The following is a 26,522-nucleotide window of genomic DNA, read 5'->3' as shown; positions in this document are numbered from 1 at the left end:
TTTGGAGCGCGGGATTATTTTAAGGAACGACGGAAAATTTAGATGAGCACGAGGAAACTTCTACTTAAGTTTGTCAGCATCACTTTCGTAACTTGAAGTAGGAAATTTTTCTACTTGCCTGCCTTACCGATATCTCAACAATAACAATAATTAACATATTTGTGTAATTTTGTACCTCTTAACAAGTTAGTAAATATGCTGTTTAACAGCGTAGATTAAATTACATTTTAAGAGTGGCATTTGATTCCCGTTATTATCATAATTTTTTCTTTAAAGATAAAATATGTCGCGTATGGTTGTATAACTCCTCTAAATAACATTTGTTATTACATGAAAGGGAAGTGATGTTAATCGTTTCTCATTATTAAGAAAGTAATGAAATTGCCATTTAATAGTGCCTTTTACAAAGTTATCATTTATACTTAATTACGGGAACTCCAAACTCCAAAAACCTTTACAAAACTCGTGAAGGATTCTGAAACATGGACATTTTAGGTAGGACCCCTGCTAGTTCCAAAGTAATTACTTGACCAAGTTACGACAGGTTCTGTAGTTTTCCAGCTATATAACTTTGAAGTTTATCTTCCGTTGTTTTCAATAGCTTACATCTTTGGGAAAACGCATTTTCTGCCCTATGTTTATTAGACATTTTTGCTTTTTTTTAGATCTCCTAGAAGATGGTCGCCATTTTTCCAGCACCTAGTACGAAATCTTTATTGTCGTGTAAACATTTCCTCAAATGCTTAGACAATCCTGGCAATCATTCTTACTCATTCTTAACATTTGTTATGTGTGGCCGCGATGGCTTAGTGGTACAGCGCTTACCTCTGGCTTATGGGTTCCCTGATTAGATCCCAGCTCTCGCCAAGTGAATTTCGTGGTGGACAAGCACTGTGTGCATAGGTTTTGTCGCGGTTCTACCATTTCCTTTCACTTTTTTCAGTCCACCATTGTGCTCATTATTATCATAACCATCTCCCTTAGCCTGAGAATATAATCGTGGAATGTTCAACTAGCAAAAAAGTAAATAAATAAAAATATGTTGTGTTCTTTAACCTTTTTACTCATGATAAATTTGGAGACTGCCAAACTCCCCTTTCTCAGGTAATTTCACCATTAATGAAAATTTTACATAACAACATGCAAAATAAATAAACAAAATAAAAATAACAACTCACCAAGCGTGCCGCAGTCCTTTATAGACAACCCATACTTTCAAAAATTGTCAATTAAGTTATCTTAAAAGTACCGCACGCAACACTGGCCGCGATTATGACGGCCACAGCAGTGAAAGGTTTATCATAATTTTGACAATTCATTTGTGTTGCCAATGTTCGATTGCGAAGAAATAGGTGGCCATTTAACTTCAAAAAGACCAATCGTCTGTAACAGATAAGATATAAGATAATACCTTAGTATTTTAGTACCTTGTTTGCTATCTTCCAGCTAGTGTCCATTTCCTAGGGATGGCATTTGTGTTATAATTGATAAAAATTACTTTTAATTTTTGAATATACCTTGGAAAATTGGGTATACCTCTCCAAATTACTTTCCTAACGGCATTACTTTTTTATTATTTCTCTTTTTACTGATAGAGTATTCCACACTATCAAGCCATGACTTGAATGTTCCACTGTTGTAATCTTTTGATTTATTAATTAAGAAAATAAGAAATCTCATTTTCAAAATCATTGTTATCTAAGAAGAGAGGTACGAGAGCTACGAGAGAGATATGGGAAATGTACGAGATAAAAGCTCTAGGGGCCTTATGCAGAGACATTCTGACGCGTGATTAATGCCATACTAAAGAATTCGACTAACATATGTTTTCTGCATTAGTCAGGCCTTTAGTATGACGCTAATCATACGTCAAAACGACTCTGCAAAACGCCCTAGGTGTTTTCTTCAACCCACTAAGAATGAACTGACGTAAAATATATACACTCTGTAACTGCTGTTAGTTTTCCGTACAATTCATTATAAACTTATTGTTTTATGTATACTAAATAAATAAAAAAAAAGTAACTAACTAGTTGTATGATTATTTTTGCATTGTTACTTTTATTCTAGGATGTGTTGGATTAAAAACACTAAGATGACTTCAATGTGATAGTTTATATATGCGCAATAACAGAACAAATGACAGATTTACGATTAAAGAAAAATGTAAGAGATGTTGAAAATGATTACTCGGAGCCAAATTTATCTAAACAAATTTAAAGAATCTCTGCACAATGCGAAAGGAGTTTAAAAAAGAAAATAGTAAACAATGTGACTATTCTAGCATACGTAAAGATCCCAAATCTTTGAGTTATATGTGTTACTGGTACCTTATTATATAAGAGTGGTAACATGATATGTTGTTAACCAACAATGTACCATGTTACCCCCTCCTCCAGTATGTATATATATATATATATATATATATATATATATCTCAAGGAGCCAAGAGTACATATAACTAGAGATGCAAGGGCTCGGAAAAAAACTCGGTTTTTTCTGCTTCGCTTTTTTGCTTGGGAAATTTTGGGCTTTTTTCAAAATTCTGCTTTAAATTGATAAACCATATTTTGTTTCGCTTCTCTATAACACAAAAAGTCATTTAATTAGTGGTTGATGTCGATAATAATATAAAACCTCGAAAATAAACCATGAATTTCGAAAATATATTTCAAACCGTTTTACTTCTCAACATATTTACATTATGAATTCCAAAGGATTAACCAATGTATAAGATTTTTTTAACCTCCTACATACAAAAGTAAGCAGGGTTGGCAAGAACCATGGTTGTTTTTGAAAATGCCAAACCCTGTTTTTTGGGGGGAGGTTAAACTAGGTTTTTTTTTTTTTTTTTTTTTTTTGGTTTAAGCCAGGCTTTTTTTGGTTTAGATATTTTGCTTTATGTATTTATATTCATATTAACAGAAATAAGTTTGTTTCTGGTGTTATTATGCAACAATGGGGTTATGCTGGAAGAGGTCACATAAGCTTAAAGAAGTCCGGTCAGTAAATTTCTTAAATTGGGAAACTCCCGCCCTAGCCATCGGGAAAATCCTGTCACTACTCTAAATGTAAAACAATAACGGAAAAATCCTGTTATTGCTTTGCATGTAAAATTTAAAGGTCAACGTATCTTAATCAGTACGCTAAAACTGAGGTATTAAATTACAAATTTAGTACGTACATATCATTGAAAGTCCAATCTAAGCTAATGTTGGAAGCTACGTAGGCAATCGATAAATTTTGCCAATTTCTATCAATATATTTAAGCAACCTTGGCTTCTTTATAAAACAACAGGCATTCAGGCATGCAGATATATACAATTTAGTTTCGTTTCGTATGTTTAGGATTAACATTCTTACGTAATACCGAGGTTATGAAGGAGAAGACTTTCGCTTAAAGTTACATCCAAACCGCTACTTTGTTTACACATGAAAGAAGGGTTGTGGTTCGACTGAGAATTTAACATGGGACACCTTGATTAAAAGGTGAAAAGGAAATAAATCTAATGCAGATGGTTTGATGTGGGGAAACGTCACCATGAAGTTCACACGATTCGCATTTTTCGTTCTTTTTATTTTTTTGGTTTAAACCAGTTGTTTATTTAAAAAGAAAAGAAAAAACCAGCTGGTGTAAACCAGCCAACCCTAAAAGTAAATACTTATTTTTAAAAATACACAAATAACTAGCAAAATTCTATGTAGTATTTTTCAAAATATTCCATACCCTCTTTTTGGAGCAAAATAAAATTAAAATAAAACATAAGAAAAATACTTAGATTTATATGATACAATTAAAGGCTGCACATCTAGAGCTTTTGGTTTTGTATATTCTTGAAATTCTGCAGTTTTATATAACCACCATCACGGTTTACTCAGTCCTCAAGTTTTCTGAATTTTTAACAAGAGGGATTCAACATATGAAGGGGATGAGGCAAGAACATGGTAACCCAAAATTTTACTATTTTAAGAAATTAGAGATTTTCTGCTGCACAATCCATTTTGAAAGGCGGAAAGCTAATTTTTCACATAAGACTATACATGAAGGATTAAACGAAGCGGTATGCGTTGCTGTCTATCTGGTGCTGCACAACTCAGCAATTGAAAATTTGTTAGTTATCATGTTCTTGACTCACATCCTTCATATCATTATGGAACTCTCCTCACCCCACCACCACCAAAAAAAAAAAAAAAAAAAAAGGACTACGGACTATAAAAGATAAATACAACTGCACAACAAACATGACTGAGTAGAGCTTTTACGTTTCTATCGGGAAGTCCGGGATTCAACTCAGCATTCGACCATTCTGACAAAGCTTTTCTTCATTCCATCTATGAAGTAGAAATAGTGCGTGTACTGTAAGTTGGCCGACTTCCTTTCTTATTGTTTTTAAATCGTTATTATTACTAATTACCAGCAGTGACGGTTTTGCGAAGGTTAGGGGAGCGGTCTTTCGGACTGAAGCCTGTTTCCCAAAATTACTTAATGTCTAAAACAAACAAAATATCTATTTGTCATGCCTTTACTCATAAACTTTAAGCTGCCGTCAAATAAAAATTACGAATGTTTAGAAAAACTAAACATTAGTAAGAAAAAAAACTCCCAAAATACTTTTCTAAATCCGCCACTGATTCTCAGTATAAAATGATCTTCAATGAGGTTGTATCCGGAAGATTATCTCTAAATATATAAACGAAACGAAATATTAGTTATGCCTGTACTCATAAACTTCAAGCTCCTCCCAAATAAAATTAGGACATTTTAGAAAACGAAACAATCAGAGAAACCCCTCCCAAAGTACTTTTCTAAATCCGCTACTGATTATTTGTATAAATTGGTATTCAAGGTTGTATCCGGAAACTTATTGCTAAATCGTTGTACAGCTATGTGGAAGTACGCTTTTACGGATATATAGAAAAACGTAAGTTTAAATTTTGTGCTAGAAGCTAGAGTACTAAGCTCTTACAAATGAAACACGGATGACAAACTGAAATGATCCCGAGAAGAAAAAAATGTGGATAACTCAAAAGTTAAAATAAAGTTAAATAGCCTCTAAAATTGCCCTCAAATACTACATTCTTCACGTTAGCTTTAATTCGTAAAACATGTGCTCCATCCATCTTGCTGGTGAATTTTAGAGTGAAATATGGCATTCAGGTCATGGAATTCTTATCTAACTATAGAATATACTATAAGAAAGCTATTTAGATAGAAAAATCATGAAAATGAAAAAAGCCAAAATTTCCAAACTTCTCGTTTTTTTCCCAAAAAAGCCGGCTTTTTATGTGAAAAAAACATCGATTCAAAAAAGCCGGCTTTCTTGCATCTCTACATATAACACAATGTTATGGAGTCTTCACGCATGAAGAAATTGCAGAACTAATTTTAGAAACAAAACTTTGTTAACGCGCATACGCACCGTTAGTAACGCATCCCCGCGGTACCGCGCGGGCTACCTTGCCATGAAGATGATTAGATGCAAAACTAGTTTGTAGTGACTATCTTGTACAAGTTGACCCAGTGACAACCGTAAAATCATTTTGAGCACTAAAAACTGTTGGTGCTGGTAAAGAATATGTCAGCAAATAGTAAGGAAAGTAAAGTGTGATTACATCTCACAGAATGGGTCCAAACTTTCCTAACCTAACTTAACCTTATATAATATCTTTCCTGTTCTACCCTAGTTTACTCTACCCTAACCTAACACTACTCTATTTTACCCTACCCTAATCTTACCCTATACTAAACATTATAGTGCTTAACTTACTTCACATTGTAGGTGGGTATAGTCTACTGACCTCCAGAAGGAAACTGTGTAATCTCGTTTGCGAAGGAAAATGTTTCCTGAATAGAAAGTAAGCCAGGTGTCCAGCGAAATGGTGCCTCTTGTTACTATATCGTGGAATACTGTCCTTAGCGTCGCACTACAAACCCCGAATATCGTGTGAATTGCATGTGAACTCCTGTCACTATAGTTACGAAATTCAAGGAATGATTCATTGCGGAGTGCTCAAATCCCACCTTATTCAACCTATCATAAGACTTCCAGCAATCACTATCAATGATAATACCAGGCTTAACCCATTGCTGAAGAACTGAAAGAAGGACTTCAGCTGAACGATTTTGCACTACACTCATTAATACTTTCCCTGATCCTATCTCAATTCTCCCAAAAACTCATGTACAGTCAATCAACCTTCCACAGTGATGTTTACGCTTACCGAACTTAGATTCATCTATCTGAACTACTTTTTCTGAACCTCTGAGATGAGTAGAGGAAGCTAAGCATCAGCAAACGCAAACTTCATGGCAGAAACTAAAACAATCTATACAAATTCTTGACGAGACTCGAAGATTCCAACAAGCATTATTGATACTTGGTGAACTGTTCAAGCACCAGTTAGCCACTAGTCGTGTCACCACAAAATAATTGAGTTTTGCTGTACCGAAGAAAGTACCATTGAAAATAGAAGAGGTAAACTCGCAACGTTTTTTCCTCCCCGAATTTCCAACGGTACGTATCTTCTGGCAACGAAACTCATTCCTTTATTTTAAGCAAACTGCTTCCTTGCCACAAGATTTATACAATTTACCTGCTGGAAACATTCCATGATTTTGAAGTAATGTGTGAGTACCACTTCCTCCTGTATCTGATGTTCTTTCAACGATCTTATATTCACTTAATTCGCAGCCGCTGTAATGGAATGCGCATAATAATTTCATCTGCCATTGTCAACTTGAATTTATTTTTGGTACCTTGAACACTATCCCTACTCTCCGTACTAAATAGTTCTTTAAGCATGTTCTGTTCTAGTTAACACATTTCGGATTAATATACTGATAAAGTCAGTCAATGGCACATATATATGGGACAAGGCCACTCCAAGTAATGAATGTAATTACACTTTAAAAGAATATTTTAATGAAATTAGGATATCATACTTCACAATATGTACTACTATTTAATATTTAAAAATCCAACGAAAAGTAATCAAGGTCTTATATATATATATATATATATATATTTGTATATAGCAACAAACTACTTACCAATTTAAGTGTTTCGCCATACTCGAGAAATACGTCTTTCGCTACATGCGCGCACGCATAGTCACTACAATGTTAAAAACCAACATGACGCCCATCCGTCAAATTTTATTACGCAAGATCTCTAGTAAATTTTAAATGAAATTTATAGTTACTTATAGGTAAGTTACAATCTTCGTTACCAGCGATATTAAATCGACAACGTGTCTTCATGAAAATAAAACAAAAAGTGCACTTCTACCTACTCGGGAAGTACCATACCATGTACGTAATATATTAGTAAATAAAATTAGGCACGCGTCAACTCGTTAAAATGTGCAAGTAAATGATGAATTCTTCGATATTGAGAAGAAAGAGATAAAATATTTTAAATGGCGATGGTGTCAATAACTTATTGCAAATGACCTTCTCTTCAGCTGATGTCACGTTCGGAAGCGGAGGACTAAGTGTACATGTCTTCTTCATTTGTATTCTTTCTACCTTGTCTATCCCTTTTGCTAAACACTTTCTCACCTTTCATGAAGAGGATGAATTAACCCGAACTACAAAAAATTAAACTTAGCCAATATGAATTGTGTGAGTACAATTGCACATTATATCAAATGACATTATTTAGAAGAATATCAGTGGTGTTCAAATAATTTAAATAACTATCCCTATTTCTGAAGTTCTATAGTTTTATATCTGGGTACAATTGGAAAAAAATAATGTCGTATATTCTTCGTATCTTTTTACGCTAATTTACAAGTCTGTTTAAATCATTGCATCTCTGGGTAACAATGAACTTTCATTATGATTGTTTTTTTTTTCAGATAACTGCTTACAATAACTTTAAAGATGTCTAGGCTACTTTAATATTTACTGCTAATTTTAAGACAATTGTATAATTATAGAAGGTAAATTTACTGTGTATGATTACGTTAGTATAGTCCTCCAACTAAGATATAACACCTGATTCTGATTCTATTAATTTGAACATTAACTCTTGAACCATTACAACTTCAACCTTAACAGTTTATACCATTGAAATCTCACATCATTAAGATGCAGTTCTAAATTTCACAAAGAGACATTTGTTCTCAACACGAGCAGTAAAACCTACGAAATTTTTCATTTCTAAACTTGGCTGCAGTTTGCCGGCACTAAGACTATGTACCAGGTAAGTTATTGCTCTGTAAATTGTCTGCCTGAATAATTCGGACGTTCTTAGGAAACCAATTATAGAGAACATAGTTTACACTACTTATTCCAACATACTATACATTGTGCTTAAAAATAAGTGAATTTAATATCGTCTAAATAGCATCTTACTTATTAAATTTGGAAAGTAACTTCATTTTCTGTGCCAAAGCTTGGATATTAAAATATTAGTGACATTAACTGCTACACTTTCTAAGCATTCATTAGTGCCTGTGTAGTATGTAATCTCTTACAATGCTTTGATATAGACACAATATAGCTATAACTGAAAATCTTATACATTCAAAAGTGTTACTTTCAAACTTACTTATCTCATTCTACTAAAAAGTATAGTTGCTTTACTAAATATTTCTACTAAACTTCATTACCACTATCAAAATATCATTTCACTAATACAATATCAAAATAACTAAGTAACAGATACATACAAAAATATGCTACTATTTTGTTCACATTACTTACCGATATAGTTTAGTGTCAAGAATTATAAAATATCTAATATAGGTCCTGAAATTACAATAATTCTTTCATATTCTTAATAACGTTCCTATATTTGAAGCACATTTTAAAATTAATGTAGTGATTTCTAATTATTTAAATCTAAGTTAGTTAACTTATGTATAATGTTTAGTTACTGGTTCTTTTTCATTTTCTTTGTTTATATTTTACACCACCTAATTGCGTCCACTTTACTATTTGAACCATTATCTTCTACTGTAAGTTTTAAAGACGCGTCAGACTTCAATCTAAAAGCACAATTATTGACCCTTGTACTCTTTCGATGTCCATGGAGTGTGCTGTGGGACTAGTTGAAATTACTTCTGAAGAAGATTTGGACATAGATTTAAATAATTTAATTTGTTACCTTTAAAAATTGTAGGCTCGGAAATAATTATAGTATGTGCCTTAGGAGTAAAAGTATGTCAATGTACTTGAATGTATAAAAATATCAATTAATTGCAAACTTCCGCACGACATTCTTTAATACGTTATAACTACCAACTTCATTAAAGCTACTTACAAGTTATGTAAATATTGCCAACAAAAGCTTATCTGTGTTTATAATTCTTATATTCGTATCAATCTTTATTTTTGGTAGATAGAGAAAATTACTTTGATTCTAAGACACAAGGATTTATTATTATGCTTCTAAGTAAAGAAGAGACATTCTTTAATGCATGGTAAAATGATTATATATACGTTAAATCACACATAGCTGTTAAAAAAAAAAAAAAAAAAAAACTTTATGCAAATAATACTAATAAACTTCTACACTTATTTCACCATGAAAATATATTATGAACAGCTAAGTGATAGCAATCAATCCTTCACAGATATGAAATAGGATAGAAACTTTGTTACATTATTTCTGTCTAAAGTTAGAATTAAAAACAACCCCTTCTTTAAGATAACTAAATCACGATACCTGAAACTTGTGCGTGATCCCAGTGGCAGTATCTGATAAACCCGCGTAGTGGTTCAGATCCCACTTAAAGCAGTAGGTTTTGTCTCCTATACCTTCGGTGCTGAAAGGGTGTTACACTGCAATCAATCAATCTAGTTAAACTCTAAAATCTAGTTACGTATAAATCAATTTCGTTTACGTGAATAATGACATCTGTTAGTAATTATGAGAAACAAAGTTTTTTTTTTTTTTGAAAGAGCTACTGGTATCCTTGAATTTATTCAACCAGAAAAGAAACATAACGCTTTGTTTTATGCTAACCATGAAACATTTGATTGAATGCACGGGCGTTCCAAATGTAAAATACACAAATTTACATAAGTTAATTTATAAATTTGATTATATTTATTTAAAGCTCTGCTATAAAAATATAAGGAAATAGATCTAGAAATAAAAGTTACTTAAAATTTTATCTCGGTTAACTTGTATATTCACGTCAATTTGCCAGATAAAGTTGAAGAAAATGTTCAAATTAAATTTAGCAGTACTTTAATAATGCAGTATCTTATGCCTAAAAATATATAAAGAGTTTAGTGACGTAGTATACTTTACGTTATATTGTCTTGTATCTTAAGTATTAAGACAGATAGGCATACTAACAACAAGAAAATAAGAATTTGAAATACAAATTTCATAAAGTGTAGGAAATATAAAGTTTCTGAACATATCATATCTGTTTTTATTTGACTTCATTACATATTCTATTAGTTACTTAGTCACAGTACATGTGACTTCAAATAAATATACCAAAGGATAAATATTCCAAAAAATCAGGAAAATAATTCTTACCTTCATCATCTGATTTCGTTATAAATTAAATAAATAATTATTAGTTTTTTAGTTTTACGTCCAACGATTATGCACTGAGGCTAAGGGAGATGATGATGCTGAAATGAATGATAATGGTGGAATGACGAAAGTGGCAAGGAACGGGAAAACGTCGAGAAAACCCACGGACACTGTGTTTTTCCACCACAAGGTCTACTTGGCGGAAGCTGAGATCGAAACAGGGACCCCACGCGTCAAAGATGAACGTTCTACCACTGAGCCACAGCGGCTCAAATTATTAGTTGAAAAGTATATGAAGTAAATAGTATTCTCTCATCAACTTCATTCTAGTGAAAGAAGAAAGGAATATAATGTAACAGAATACTAGTTCGTTAAAGATATTTACTACTTCATATAAATAAAAGTTAATAGATCACATTTTAAATTGCGCCATCTTGCAGTTATGTTTTTCTTTTATTATTTTATTAAGTTCAATCAATTGAAAACTTCTAAAATGATAGAAATAAAGGAATTTTAAAAGATTTTGCTAATTTGAAACATTTTCTTTCCAAGTGCAAGACATAAGGGAACGTTGTATATGACATCATGCCATCCAGGTTCGGCTGATGCTTGAATCTGAAGGTTTCAACGACAGTTTATCGGGTACAAAGTAGATTCAAATGTAAACTAGAGGTGCAAATGAATCAATTTTTGCTTCCAACATAAAATCATTAAAGTAAGTAATGTGAAGTCACTGAAAGTCACTTGCCACAAATTATAACTTCCATGCACTACAATCCTTCACTAATTTCGTTTTACTTAAACATTACTTTCTTTAATGTCACCCATTAATTGCATACATATTCTATATGATGGCAGATTTTAAAAAAATCTTTTTCAAAACACTTATTTATGTTTGAAATTGCTCGTATTTACGTTACTTTATTTTTACGTAAACAAATTTTATTATTCAACGTGTCTTTATATAGTACATTTTTGTGCATATCTGTGAAAAAGAATTGTTGCACCACACTGTTCGCAATTTTTCCTCTTAGTCCAGTTAGAGTTCATATTGTTACGTGTTAACGCTTTTTTTCTCTTTTTTCATTTACTCAAATAATTAATTATTTGAATTATATACGATCTTCGTATGAGAAAGTGAGTCGAAATTGTTTGAACCATTATTAGTAAAATTTAATTTCTGAGAATCCTTAAACAGCGTTTATAAAGAAAATACTAGCTACATTTTTAGGCATAATAGAGCCACTAGAGGTTAACCTCTATCTTTTCAGTGTATAACGTACATTCATTTCTTCATTAACTGACGTAAAGGGATCACTGACAACAGAACAATAGATCTGAAGTAAATTCATATTCATCAAACCCTTACCTTTCCACTTATTTTTAAGCCAACTTTTTTAAACAGTTAAAAGTGCATTGTTCTCACTCGATTGGTATTATCGCAGTTCTTACCCAAAGATGAAATGTTGAGTGGAAATTAATGTAAAATCTTATTTAATTTTTAAAACTATTTGAATTCATTGAAGAGGCAGGAAGTAGAATCAGGTTTATAAAGCAATTGCTTTCTACCGCTGCTTTTTGTACTAAACGGTAACTTCTTATGCTTTTTCTCAACTGGAATATACGGGAATGTAATTTTCTTATTTTTCAACCTCCCTAAACTCTTTAAACCGTGAATATCGTTTACAGTACCTTTAACGTGTTATATTCATCCCACTGCAAGGAGATGGAAAGTAGGACGTAAGAAACAATAAATTCATTTTACCACTTCTAATATTTAACAGCCTTGGTACAGACACTTTCATGTCGTGCGATATGTTCTCACTAGCCCATAAGGTGTCACAAAAGAAACAATAGAATATATTTAAAAAATCGTCATTTTCTTTATATTTGACGTTACGATACTGAAACATTACTAAAACATGGTTATTAATAGCAGAGCTAGGCATTTTTTGTGATCTTACCATACTATATCCTTAAACCTTAGTAAAATATTTTGTTAAATCATTCAACAATTTTAACTTTGCTAACCACACATATCCATTTTGAGGAATTAGATAATAATAAAATAGTATAAATATAATAATACATGTAACATTTCCAATGGCTACACTCCCAATAAATAATTAATAACAGAAAAGAAAACAGAAACATTTCTGGTGATAAATAGTATACGTAGCTATAGCAGACCACATGTGAATGAAATTGCTTTCTTCTATTTATTTAAATATACAGGATGGCTCAAAAGTAGGTATACAGTCCCGCACTGATCAGCTCATTGCATTTTATATCATTTCTTATTGTTATCCATCAGGTAGACGTAGTTTCTTTATTATTTGTTCTTAATGTCCTTTTACTTATATCTTAAGCTCAGAACAGCCGAAGCAAATAAACCTATAAGCTAGAATGTTATACTTGATCAATGCAGCGATGCATACCTACTTTTGGGCCACCCTGTATTCATCCTATTTTCATGATGTCCTGTTGCGTTCCTTTAATATCAATTCTGAGTACCTGATTTTCACACCTGCAAAAATCTATCGGTTTTTCTTTAAATATTGAATGTTAAATTACGGCATCAATACTGCAAATTAGCCAACAATTTCCAACCCTGTATATTAATAAGGGTAGCCAGTTTACCTTTGTCATCTAGATTGCCCAGTGTAATACATGTTGAGAAAGAAAATGCACAAGTATGAACTACTATTTCTCTGGAAGCCCCTTGCAAATCTTATGGTTGTATTAGGCTGAGCAGACCCTATTTATCTAGCGAGGAGTTGTCATAAATTCTGCTAGGCAACGCTTTAAAAATCAATTATTAAAAAAAGTTGCCTTTTTGTTTTGTGTACAGAAAAGTTTGTCCTTTTATTTTTTTTAAAACCTTTCACTTTGGCTTACCTTCCTAACTTAAAATTTTGCTGTTAGGTGTAAAAAGAAATTTATCAAACGTTCCTAACTCTTACCTTTCATTCGTGAGGATATATTTGTCCTTAATCAATAAAACTTATAATGTATTAAATAGAATCAAGTGCTTTACCATATACAATATCTCTCTTGTCTTCACTATATAATCACATGCTCAATTTCACTTTTAATATCCAAAGTACCTGTGCTCAATCACAACTACGGCTAGGGTTTCAAAATATCAGGAAAAAAAAATTTGGCTTCACCATCTTACTTTGTCGTAGCTTTAAGAAATAACTGAATTCAGTAGCAGTTGAAATCAATAGTACCTTTTACCAGTAACTTCCACACTGAAATAGCAAACAGGTAATTACGTATAAATAACATATTTTCATTATTAACTAAACGAGCTATACAAGTATTATACATAAAAGCAGCAATAATACTAAAAATAAATTATAATTCAGGGAATTTTAGCAACTAAATGGCATGATAATCTTTATAGTGTATCAGTCATTTGCACTAAAACAAAACTATTTTTGCCCAGGCTACTATCCTACGATAAAACTTCATAGTTCAATTCTTCAAAGCAACATATATTCTAAAACAAATTATTAACATTGGTAGAAGATTATTTAACTCTAAATAACACAATTTATGCGATCAGATGTAATGTAATAACAATACCAAAAAAAAAAAAAAAAAAAACTAATTTACTCATAAATAGTTAAAATTTTTCACATTAAGATTTTTATGATACATTTAAGGCTTTCGACATTATTACCTGTAGTTTATATGTTGGCAGGATGAGATCACTTTATACTACCAACTTACTTGATTAAACACAAGTTAAAAAAAGGAATGCAATGAGAAATTAATAAATTAACACTAAAGTTGCAAATTGCATATACATCAAATTAAAATTATGCACAACCATACAGACATGAAAACTCTTTGCAACAAATACTTAACAATTTATTAATATTGGAATTAATTAAGGTGTTCAGATGCTAAATAATACTAAAAGCGTTTTACGATGTCTACTGCCCAACTTATCAGTAACTACATCTTTAAGTCATAGATTTATTTTCAATAACTATAACATAATAATTTGGAAATTTGAAACATGCTCTGAATATGTAAATACAAAATTTATTAAAAATATGAAATAATTATAAATCTGAAAATTCGAATTTTAAAAACTACACGTTAGGTTTAATTTTATGTTTACTTTAGATGTCATTTACACATGCTGCATATCGAATTTTAAACATTATCTTCTTTATACATACCTTGTGTTTTGTTACATTGTAATTGTTAAAGTTACTGAAGTAAAACGCATATTTGAAGCAAGGACAGAAGAAAAGTTGTAATTAAATACAGAGTCAAGAAAGAAAATAACTATACAATAAGACAAATAGTATATCGGTCAATACTATTGATCGACATACTATTTGTATCTATTGTATTGATCGATAGTATTATCAATACTATTGATCGACATACTATTTGAATCTATTGTATTGATCGATAGTATTATCAATACTATTGATATAAAAATTAATAATTTCTATATCAAGCTATACTTATACAATGGTAAGGTAATTTTTGATTAATTTATTATATTTTTACCAAGTTAGATGCTGTATGAATCGGTGTTTGAAAAGTTCTGATTAAAACCTTTCATTATCAATTAAAAATTTCAAGAAAATTTTTTTATCACAATAGTATTAAGCAAAATTATAATAACTATATAAAAATACGAACATCCATTGTACTTTAATGCTGTAAAGAAGAAAAGTTGATTAAGAGTAGCTAGTGCTATTATAAAGTATCAAAATGCAATTATCACAGAAACAAATTCTCTTGGATTTATTTTACCTTATTTAAAACTATCTCCTATGGATCATTAAAAATATACATTTATGGGTGTACTATAGATTTTGCAGGCTGAGCATTGCACAACGCCACAAAACATGTGAGAACATATATTTTTTTAAATATATGTAAATCCTGTTAGAGTGATGTATGTACTCATTGGCGTCTCATCGTAGACCTTAGATTACCATAGGTATATAAAAACATTTTCATGACACTTATTTATACAGTTTACGTTATACGGTGTAAACTAAAACAAACGCGAGGGAGAGTAAGGTTCATGCCTTTTATTCATCATTCTGTTAAATTTTTCACTATATTTTTTAAAATGATCTCCTTAGAATCTGCCTAGCCGAAGTTTCTCCATCAACGACGGATGGAGAAGAAAGTCTCCGTCAATGACGAGAAGTTAATTTATGTGAATAGAGACGAAATGTAAGGTAATGGTCAAATCTCTCGTATCCAGAAACCCAGACCAGGCCAGATAACTCGATATTTGAAAAGTTCTCAGTACTGATTCATATTTCTGTTTAGCTAATATTTTGTAATAAAGCAAATTGTCTTTGATAAGAGCAATCAAAAGAAGAGACAAGTGCTCTTCATAAACAAGTGTATTTTGTACTTTTATGATGAAACATATCGACTTTGATACTGATGAGAAAATAAGCTAGTAAAGTAGTGTTTTGAAAGCGAAATACTGTCGTTGTTATGTTTGAACTAGCATTTAGGAAAATATTTATAGTTGTGGAAGAAAAGCAGGAAAGCTGCAATAATTTATAAAATACAACAAAAGGGGAAGTAATTACCTCGCAAAGTTTAGTAAAGAAGACTATAATATTGACAAGTTTAATGTAGAATTTGCAAAACGTGATTTAAAAACAAATGAATCGTAATAATAAATGAACCCTATAAGCTCAACTGCACAAATGGCTGCGTAATAGTAAGTATACTGAAAAGCAATTAACTAGCTCTATAAAAGAGACTTTGAAGTAAACACAGAAATAGAATCAACACATATTGATTCTTCAGTAACAATAACGGCAATAATCATAATATTGGAAATAACAACACATATATATTATGCTTTTTATACAAGAATTACGAGATTAGATATTTAAGGTATATTTTTCATACCTTCACACTTGTTCCTTAGAACTGTTCAATGTAACGAATAAACTGTTCAATATAAAGAAATAAAATAAAGTGCATTTTACTGCATTTTCCAGTACTTAAAGTAGAAGTTAATACATAGAAGTGATTATTTTTAATTTTAGAAGTTGACATAACTTCATCCATGTTTGTGAATTACGAAGTATTATACAAATAGAAGATGATGAGGAAATAATTACAATTTACTTGTATGAATATATACCTTTTTCCTGGATTTTCTTCAAAAGTATTTTATATAGCTGGATTATTATTTGCCACCAATTTTCTCAGAAAGAATGTGCTACTTTTTAATAGAATTTTGCGCACAATCGATAGTTATGAATTATTCCTAACTAAAACAATTGTATGTGACGGATTAGTTATACAACAAAAGTGAATGAGTGTATTACGTGTAAGCAAATAACATTTTAAACACGAATCTGGAATATTTAGCTCTTTTCATGGTCATGAGCTTAGTGCGCACCTTTGGTGCATGGGATCCGGGATTTGATTCCCGGTCGAAGAACCTTGAAAAATTTGAACTCATTACAGTGATTCGAATTCCACTTTAAACTGTAGGTCCACGTCTCATATAGCCCGTGCTGAAAAGGGACACTAAGTTCCAATTTAACAAACCATAAAATATTTACTCGTTGTTCCTACTATATATTCAAGCACATATGGATTTTTCCTTAAAGATATTAAAAATACTTATTTTTCATGTCATTACTAACAACATTGTCATGAATATGTTGGTAATAAAAACTTTTAGTAATATTGGTGAAATGAATTCAGTATGACAAATATGTTAACAAGGGAGAGGGAAATGGTCTAATTGCTGTCAATATTTGTTCTGAACTCCACAACAGTTTTCGTCAATATACATAGGCCATTGCTAAATAGCTAAAGCTGTAAGCTTGTACTATTAATAATATATGTGCTACAACTTTGTCTAAATCGCAAGCATAGAAATTTTTTATGCTTAATAAACATAAAAATGCTTAGCTTAACGTGAAAATTTTAATGCTTGAAATCTAGAAACTATCTTTCAATTGAAATGTTTCAGTTGTTGTTGTTTCCTAGCTGCAACATGCTCAACTTGCATTTGTATTTCTAATAATGCATTCTTAAATTAGCACTTCCTTGGCCCAATGAGAAATTTAGGAAGCAATTCACAAAACTCAATCATACTTGCGATCAAATCAAGCAGTGTTAGAACCCTTTCTGATAATAATTACTTTAGCATATCAACAATAGGAATTTTGAGCTGATAGAATATGTTTTTACATATATTGTAGTGTAAAAAAGTTTAAGAAATAATTCTGTAGAAATAAATATGTTTATCCGAAACTCTTCACCTGATTTCCAGTCACAATTTTGAACTAATTTTGGGCATCAAACTAAATTACATGTTCTGCTGTTTGCGTAAATCAGCTCAATATACTCACACTATTATATTTTTGACTTTATTATGTTGAAAAAGATAACAATATAAAATATATGAAGTACTATTAAAGTAATGAAAGACATTTCAAGGAAAGAAAGACTGGCGTAGGTATCTGTATAACTTGACAGTCAGCAAAATTAAGTTATGAAGAATCGGTTTTTAGTGATCGCTATAATGGTCGTTTATACGTACAAAAATCTATAGAATTGTTCAAAGACAAACCGAAAGTTTTGAATATTAATAAGTCTTACTAATTTGTATCTATAGTCCGCAACAAAGGAGTCGCGATTAACAGAATTAATTTATCTAATGGTGCACAGTTGAGTACGGAACTTTAGAGCACTATTATATATAATGTAAGTTTGTGTTTTTCTTTAAAAAAAAACTTTTCGACATTCTTAGGTTCCATATATTAGAAGAATTCAAGTATTACTATGAATATTGATAAATACTTGTCTAGAAAGTTAATACTACTTTTGTTTGTAATGAGTAAAATAATGTATTAAAACAACATTTCTTGAAATCTTACCCACAAAGGCCTGAAAAGGAAATTTTGGTTTGGGTAAGACATTGGTGTTACAACTACGTTCACTCGTAAAAGTATTGCTTACTATTTCCACTTTTTTCTTTAAACAAGATAGAAAATTACTATTCAACAATTAGTGTACAAACCATCCATTTGTAATCAGTTCTGTATGTGTTCTGGTTTATGATCTGAATATAATTGCATTTATGCTCGTAAATACATATCTACATGTATTACATTGATGATTTAATTCAAATAATTTTATGCCTAAAGTTCCAAATATACAGTGTGCATATTGACAATAGTTTGCCAGTCTCTGAAGCTTTTGTGCCTTCGAACTTTGAAAGCAAAATAAAAATTTGAGTGATTTTGTGCAAGAAATTTTGACGCCTTTTGTTCCTTTAGTTAAAAACAATCCACTATTGAACGAGTATACAGTAAACGTACAATTTGTGAAATAAAAGAAAGAAAAAATGAGAAAGCTAACGTTACCGGATTTTTTCTCGCGAATGGCTAACATTGTAAAAGTGATTTTAGATTTACAAGGAAAAAATGCATGTATACCGTATACATGGAACACATACCTAATCTAATTTTAAGAATTGGAGAGAGAATGGAATAGGCAGTTTTATTAAGAACAAAAACACAATTGTAAAGACATATGCAAATGTAAAACATCAATTTATGACACACATTGTAACGTGTTACGTGTTGCCCTTGAGGTTTCTCTGCAACAATCTAATTCTCTTCCTACGTGCTTCAAATCACAATTTCGTTGATTTTGAGAAGTTCCTTCTCAGCTTTTGGTTTATTTTTATGAAGGAAATATGTATTTATTTTAATTAATATAAAATCAGTAACCGAGAATCATGAATGCAATAACATGCTCCTCCTACTTTTCTTTCATATGCTGTAGTTTGAGCTGGTTAGTAGAAAAATTTTCTTGTTCATTGTGAATTGGAATTCAGGTGTAGAGTTCGGTATCTCCAGCCAGAAAATAAGATAAGCGAAGACTCCACGATGCAGGGCAGGCAGTGTGGGGGGATGAACACAGCTACACACCATTGAAGAGTCCTCTGCAAGAGAGGGTAAAATAACTAATTTTATGAAGAATTTAATTCCAAAAAAGATACCATACCTTGTTGCATTCTTACAAATGTATTCTAGCACGTTTATTACTATACTTCACTAAAAGCATGAAAGAACTTCTTGCCACGGAATAATATATAAAATATGACAGACTACAAATCAAGTATAACGACCTAAAAATCTTTGGATTAAGAATGAATTGACCCCTTTGCACAAGACTCTTCAAATTTGTCTATTTTCTTTGTATATGAATGTTTATTAAAACAGTTACAAAACTAAATGTTTATATTTATATACTCAAACAACAGTTTCACAGCCAATGTTAAGTTTGTTCATAAATCAACATAAAATAAAAAGATGGAAAGTCTTTCCCACAATGTATCACAAAATCGTTAGCACTTAAGAATTTATATTTAAGTGCTTCAAGCCTTTTACGTTAAGTTCTGTCAAATCATCAACCGTCACACAGCAGTAGCGTCTCTATAAAACGGATTTCTTCTTACATAATGTAAAATATATACTTTTTTCACTAAGATGTCCATTGTAGAATATTCTCAATGAATCAGATGTAGTTTAATCTAAACAGATTCCTGTCAATTCAATTATTGCTATATTATTCTCGAAAATATATTCTTGGCATTTTTATCATATTTACTTCCACGCAAATTGGAATTAAAGAGAACATGGAATGGTAAATTGGAATGGTTAATTACACAGAAATGAACACCATTTAGTTACTAATAAGTACACATATAACTTTTTATTTAATATCGGGCGCCCATATTAGCCAAAGTATAATTTTTCCAAATTCACTTTTCCTCTGCTTTTGTACTTAGAAATATTGGTATGTTTCTTTTCTATTATAAGCAATTATAAATATATTTATTCAGACTTGCAAGTTACACTATCGATGTGCAAATGTTATGCATATTCAAATTTTATATATACTTAAAAATATTAAACTTTTTTTCATGGTATTGCTTATTTATAAAATTTGGTTAGAAATTGGTTTATTCAACTCTGAAATTCTCAAATATAATTTTTGATTGATTCATAATTAAATGATAATATTTTAGGCGCAGTTCACTCAAGCATTCTTTTCATTTTGTTTTATAATTTAAGAATTGACATCAAAGTTTGTACAAGGTTTTAAGATAAACTTTCAAACTTTATGCATTTCATTGTAAAATCTTCCGAAATATCACAGACTTGTTTATTTGAATCTTTATATTACGTCAATGTCAATAAACTTGTTACATTTCATAGTTCGTTTAGTGTATAATTCATATACTTTCGCCGGTTTGTACAGTCTACTATTTCTAGTTCTTTTTCAATGAATTCTTGTAGTCAGTATTATTTTAATGTTTGAAACTTGAATTCAATTTCATATGAAATTCTTCTTGAGCTGAGATATTCAAAGGATCACAGTTAGTAGTCATTTTTATATTTCTACTTATGAAATACATAATTTACACATTACAAAAAGTTTGGTGCATTCCGTGAAGATATATTTCATTCTTCTGAAGTTCGTCTATATCCTTGACGAGTAGAACTTTAAAAGACAGGTAATATCAGAATAAATGAGTCTTGTCTTCGTTGTAGATTGTGAAATACATTTGATTTTTGCTTATCTTGCGAATCTTCGTTCAATTATTTTTTAAGAAAAGTTAATAAGTTTGCCAGAGTTTCTTCTGTCTGGATTTCTTGTCAGATGCACAAATTTAGAACAGTTATTTCAGTGGCATTCAACAGCCAAATTTTAATGCTAACTACAAGACGTGTCTTCTTAAATTCAAATTAAAACCCCAGCTTATGGGTCAGAAGGGAAAAATTTAAGACAAACTAAATTTCTCTCTTTCTTGGCTAGCAAAGTTGTGTAATTTTATATTGACATTAAGTAATCTAAAGTTTGCTCACAAAAGAAACTAATTTACCCTCGAAGTAATCCATTTAAGTCCAGAATATTCATAAAATAAGACAGCAAATTGGATATCCAATTGGGCATGTATATTAATGCGCACTTAATCTTATTGTGATGGTTGAACTTCAAAATCCATTTTCATGATTGAGTTTTCAGCTTTTCTTTTCTTTTTTTTTTCCTTTGAGAAAAGGGAATAATTGTTGAATTTTTAGCCACTAACTACGTCAAATGCTGCAACTTCCACCTTCAAACTGTTTCATGGTTCCTGTTTATGAATTAATGTATAAGGTTTTTTGTTTCGAGAGTGACTATTTTCAATTACATTAGTTTAGAATAAAACAGTTATACAACAGGATGTTGCGAAACAGTATCGAAGAAATATGTAGTTCATATAACATTGAAATATGCTCAAACTATTATGTGTCTTCCTATAATTAACAAGTTGTAGAATATTTGTCGTTAGTATAGCTCTTGTTAGGAAGTGAAACAATCTTGATATTAATGCTGAAATTTCGAGAGATTTTCAGTAAATGTTACTATATGTAATAGTAATTAAAACTTCCATTAATTTATGTTGAAAGCCATGAAACATTGATTTAGAATTATCACTTGTTAGGTCCTGTGGTTTTTCAAGTAGTGGTAGTATGAATGTATGCTAAACATCTGTCCAATAATTAATTTTGATCACAGTAAGTTCCTTTTAAAGATTTGTTTAAATCTTGGAGCCAATTTTATTGCATTTATGATCTGTAGAAGTCTCTGCTGTAGATATGGTGACTCAACTTTGTGCTGACTTATATTTCTTTGTTGATGACTAACTTCCGTATAAATTCTTCAAAAACAGTGCTCATTTAATTTTAGCGATTACACCACCATAAATTAAAAACAAAACTACTGTTCCAGCTCTTTAAATGTAGAACATTTCATATACGCTTTAAATTCATATATTTTCATTTGTCTTTTAATTATTGTAGTTCGTATTGCTTGAAAATGAAGTATTTGATTTGATTTACGTATGACAATAGAAAAACGGAGCAATATGTAGCAGAAATAAAGATCGTACGAAAAACTTTTTCACTTTAATGACGTTCGATTTTTCTTCCATTTTTAGATTAGTTCTGTTTGAAATGTTAGTTTTGTAATTCGATATTATCAGTTTTCGTTTTTTTTTTAATATTTAATAAAATTTAAATGTCTGATAACATTTCCGGTTTCCTTTGATGATTACACAAAATTAGATATTATTCCATAAGTATCAACACAATATTATTTCATCATCACATAATTTGTGAATGGTTTCAATGGCAAAATACGTTCATAGTGTGGAAACTCAATTATTTTAGAAATAGGTTTTCATATAAGATAATTTGATGATAAATTTCCTCAATTAAACTATCTAGTTTTTCGAATTGACGCATTCTTCATGTCTTCACGGTGCATGTTTATATATACACGTCACATAGAATTATTTTAAAAGTATCTAATAAAAATATAGTTAATGATATTTCTTGACTTTAAATCGTAAAATTCATATTTATTGTTTGTTGTTGATATTTATAACAACGTCTTCATTAAAACACGAGCAAAGATTTTTTTTTCAAATGTATACGTTTACTTCGTTTTGTCTTTAATTCTTAAACTTCCTTTATTGTGATACTTAATTCTTCTTTATATTATACATATATTCCCCAGGTTATCATCACATTATTGCCGAAACGAAAAATAGAAGTATAAAATTCTTTAGTACCTTTTGCTTTTTGTTTGGTAATCTTTTCTCATGAATTAAACTGACTCAAATTTGAATTTAATTTCAAAATTTCAGTTTGAAAATAACAAATGACTTAAAAAATTCCCAAAAATTTCACTGTAAAAAGAAACATATTCCTCTCAATTTTAAACTACTTCACGCAATATTGAAGAAATTTAAGAGAGTTGTACTGTTGTAGAGAGTTGTGAAAATAATATTCTTTTGTACTTTACTTTTTGTTCCAGAATGAGATGTTTTATATAGATAAAAAATGGTTATAGTGATTTATTTTTGAACTGAAACACATAGCCCATTAATAAAATTAAATTTGAAATATATTATTTCCATTTCTTATTAAATTTTACCATTAATGTATTTTAGTAATTTTTCATCTGGAGTATCCAATATTACACGATATTCTGTCAAATTAGACCTTCATATTCAAATAAGATTTATCTACGTATAACTTTTGATAACTTTTTTTTTAGTATGACATACATCCATGTATACTTGTTAAACAAGATTGAAGATACTATTGTATGCCTTGCATGTCTTTAATAATGGGTGAGAAGAAACTGTATCAACTTTGAAATAAACCTGCTTGATTGATACGCTGATTATGCGCTATACTGCATTAGTAATAATTTATTTGACATTAGCTTTTTCTCATAATCTTTTCTACGTTTTGTATACTCTATTCGAATGCAAACTCACGTGTACATATACATATTAATTTTCTCCTTCTTCTGACAATATTAATCTACTTTAACCCTGAGCATGTATGTAGTCTGTATTATTTTCAAGTATAAGTTATAATATTTTACTAAGTAAAGCGTGGGCAACTTCCATTAAAAAAATTCTCTATGGTGGCTGTGTGTATGCTGGCATCGTTTCCCTAGCCCACTGACTGCACAGGTTATTTTCTTTAATTTTATTAGTTATGACTTTGAAGGGTTTCAATATATGTTTATGCATATAAAACACTACTCCTCCTGGTGCCGTGTGCTGTCTTCCTTTAATTCTTCAGCGACAAGCCAGAGATACCGAACTCTCCCACACCTGAATGCTTCCAATTGAAGTGCCGCTGAAGAATTACTTTTGGAACTTGTCATTATTTATTGAATTTTGAATTTATAGTGTGGCCTTAGTTACTTAAATTTTGAGCGACACGGTCCAGCTTTGGTCATATAATCAGATACAAATATACATTGATTTTAAATGCTGTATGATTTGATTCAGGTGAGCAATAGAGAAGCATCCTTTCTTTAAAATTAATATCTTCTCTGAATTTTCTCGGTTACTTTCATGTTTTTGCTTCAGTGACGATATCCTACAGATTATAGCTGCAGGTAAAAATCTTTGAATGGTAGAGGTTACTGAATCCACCTTAAAAATAGCCTGTAGTGTACGGCGCTGCAGGTCGGTGAAAACCAAGCGTGGCTTCTTGGGGGCAGGTGGGTGTTCGGGTTGGTTCTGTTGCTCTTCTTTCCTCTTGCATGCTGAAAGGAAAAGAGTTATCAATTAGATATAGGTAAGTACAAGAGAAGGAAATTTCTGCTTATTTTAACAACTTAAAATTACGGTACATCTTATATTAAGTAAGTCCAAATAAATATATGAACAATACGTATCTCTAGGTTTTCAGTTTGAGCAGTCGTGTCAAGTAAAACGTTACCAACGAATTGTTAATTAGATACATTTCTTCGTTATGTCAGTTACATTTGAATACATTTTGAATGAACTTTCTTAATGCTGTGATGACAGTTCAAGGAGCAAACAACATAAATATACAAAGATGATTGATTATTTTACAGAATAAGAAATATGCATAGCATTTCTTTTCAAGTGTGTATTTACATGTGTTGAATTTAGAATTACAGTACGTATATTTATTACTTTTATATAAAATATTTTTATCATCCAGAGTAAGGGTTTTCGGCAATGTGGAGTGTTAATTACATAAATATTAAGTGTTATTTACACCTCACATAGCATTGACTTTCAAAATATTTAAGATAAAGAAGCAAATTCTTATGCTTTACATTCAAAACTAATAAGTAAAAAGTGCATTTCTTTAACTTGTGGTCTAAAAAATGTGTTGGTACATAATGTTATTCTTCTCATTGTCACTTTTCGGCGATTAGAACATAATATATTAGTATTAATGATCTTTGCTGCAAATTCATCGACGTCGTATTCATAAATTATATGTATAATTGTCAGAATAGGAGTATTAAAGAAAACGTCGTTAACGTACAGGTAAATGGAAACGTATTTACTATTTATTGGCAATTGGTAGTCTTTCATATTATATTCTGAGCATTTTATACATGTCTACCCAAGGGCAAGTCCATACATAATCTAAAATTCAAAATAAAAAGGAAACAATCCACTTTGATAATTATTTCTGGAGAAAACTCGTTAACATAGAGTTTGGATATTAAAATTAATCGTATGTTATCCAACATGAATTGGTTTTCTTTCAGACAAGAAGTGTATGAATTTGAGACATAAATTGTTCCCGCTTGATTTTAAATCTTTCAGAGTTGTTCCTGGAAATAATTTATTAGGCAGTTATCTGCTTCAGAGGATCAATTAATGATTAATTACATCTACTAATGATTTTTAAACATTTTGAAGATTTATTTATTGAGAGCATAATTGCATATGGGACAAACATTGTTCATCTCGAAGTAAAAGGAAAATGTCAATGGATTAGAACAACAGTAGTTATTTTGCAGTGTTTTAAAATACAATAAAAAATTGCTCTGATTGCATTGCACTGATATCATCGTAATTATTTCTAGCAATGATAATTTGTAACGTACGAAAATAGGATTTTAATTAATTAATTTATAATTTCTAGTTTTATATTTCTCTCTTTAATTTATAATTTATCTTTAAAAATTGCTCAATTTCCAAGGAAGCGACCAAACTAAGATATTGATAAATTATGGGACATTTCAAACACGTTATGGAAGGTGTTCAAAAACACACCATACTTTCATAGCAGGATAACCATCCCGAGAATCATATACAACACCGGGATGTATACTGAGTTTTCGTGAGTGTCTCAAATGCTTACGATTGGCTACAATGCAGTGATGCAAATTTCAAACATTTACACAAAAAATCGGTGGAAAATCTTCAAATTTTCCTTATTAGAAGTTATTTATTAGGACTTACTTGGTATAAAAATTGATAAAGGATCTTCAGGAATAGACTCTAAATTTGCGGAGGCGAATTTGTATAGGAACACAAATATAATACAAAAGGAAGAATGTCTTTAAAATGCTTAGTGCAGAGAATTTCGTAATTATAGAGACACAGATGAGATTTTCTTAAAGTTATGATGTTGA

At 30.6% G+C, this 26,522-nt stretch overlaps 1 protein-coding gene across 5 annotated transcripts in view; it reads right to left on the bottom strand.

Moving 5' to 3' along the window:
- onecut (homeobox protein onecut) overlaps positions 1–26,522 on the bottom strand; it is a 588,009-nt gene that overhangs the window by 43,495 nt on the left and 517,992 nt on the right. For 3 of the 5 annotated variants that reach the window (XM_081762694.1, XM_081762691.1, XM_081762693.1), the window contains exon 3: positions 24,550–24,662. In XM_081762694.1, coding sequence (XP_081618820.1) covers positions 24,551–24,662 — 112 coding nt within the window. In that variant the 3' untranslated portion in view covers position 24,550. Of the gene's footprint in view, positions 1–18,258; positions 24,663–26,522 lie in introns of those variants that run through there. The other 2 variants (XM_081762692.1, XM_081762695.1) reach the window with 2 other exon arrangements.

Source organism: Thermobia domestica, chromosome 6 (assembly GCF_964235325.1).
Source record: "Thermobia domestica chromosome 6, izTheDome1.hap1.1, whole genome shotgun sequence".
Taxonomy (NCBI): domain Eukaryota; kingdom Metazoa; phylum Arthropoda; class Insecta; order Zygentoma; family Lepismatidae; genus Thermobia; species Thermobia domestica.
Note: the sequence above shows the minus strand (reverse complement) of the source record. Positions and strands in the feature narration are given on the sequence as shown.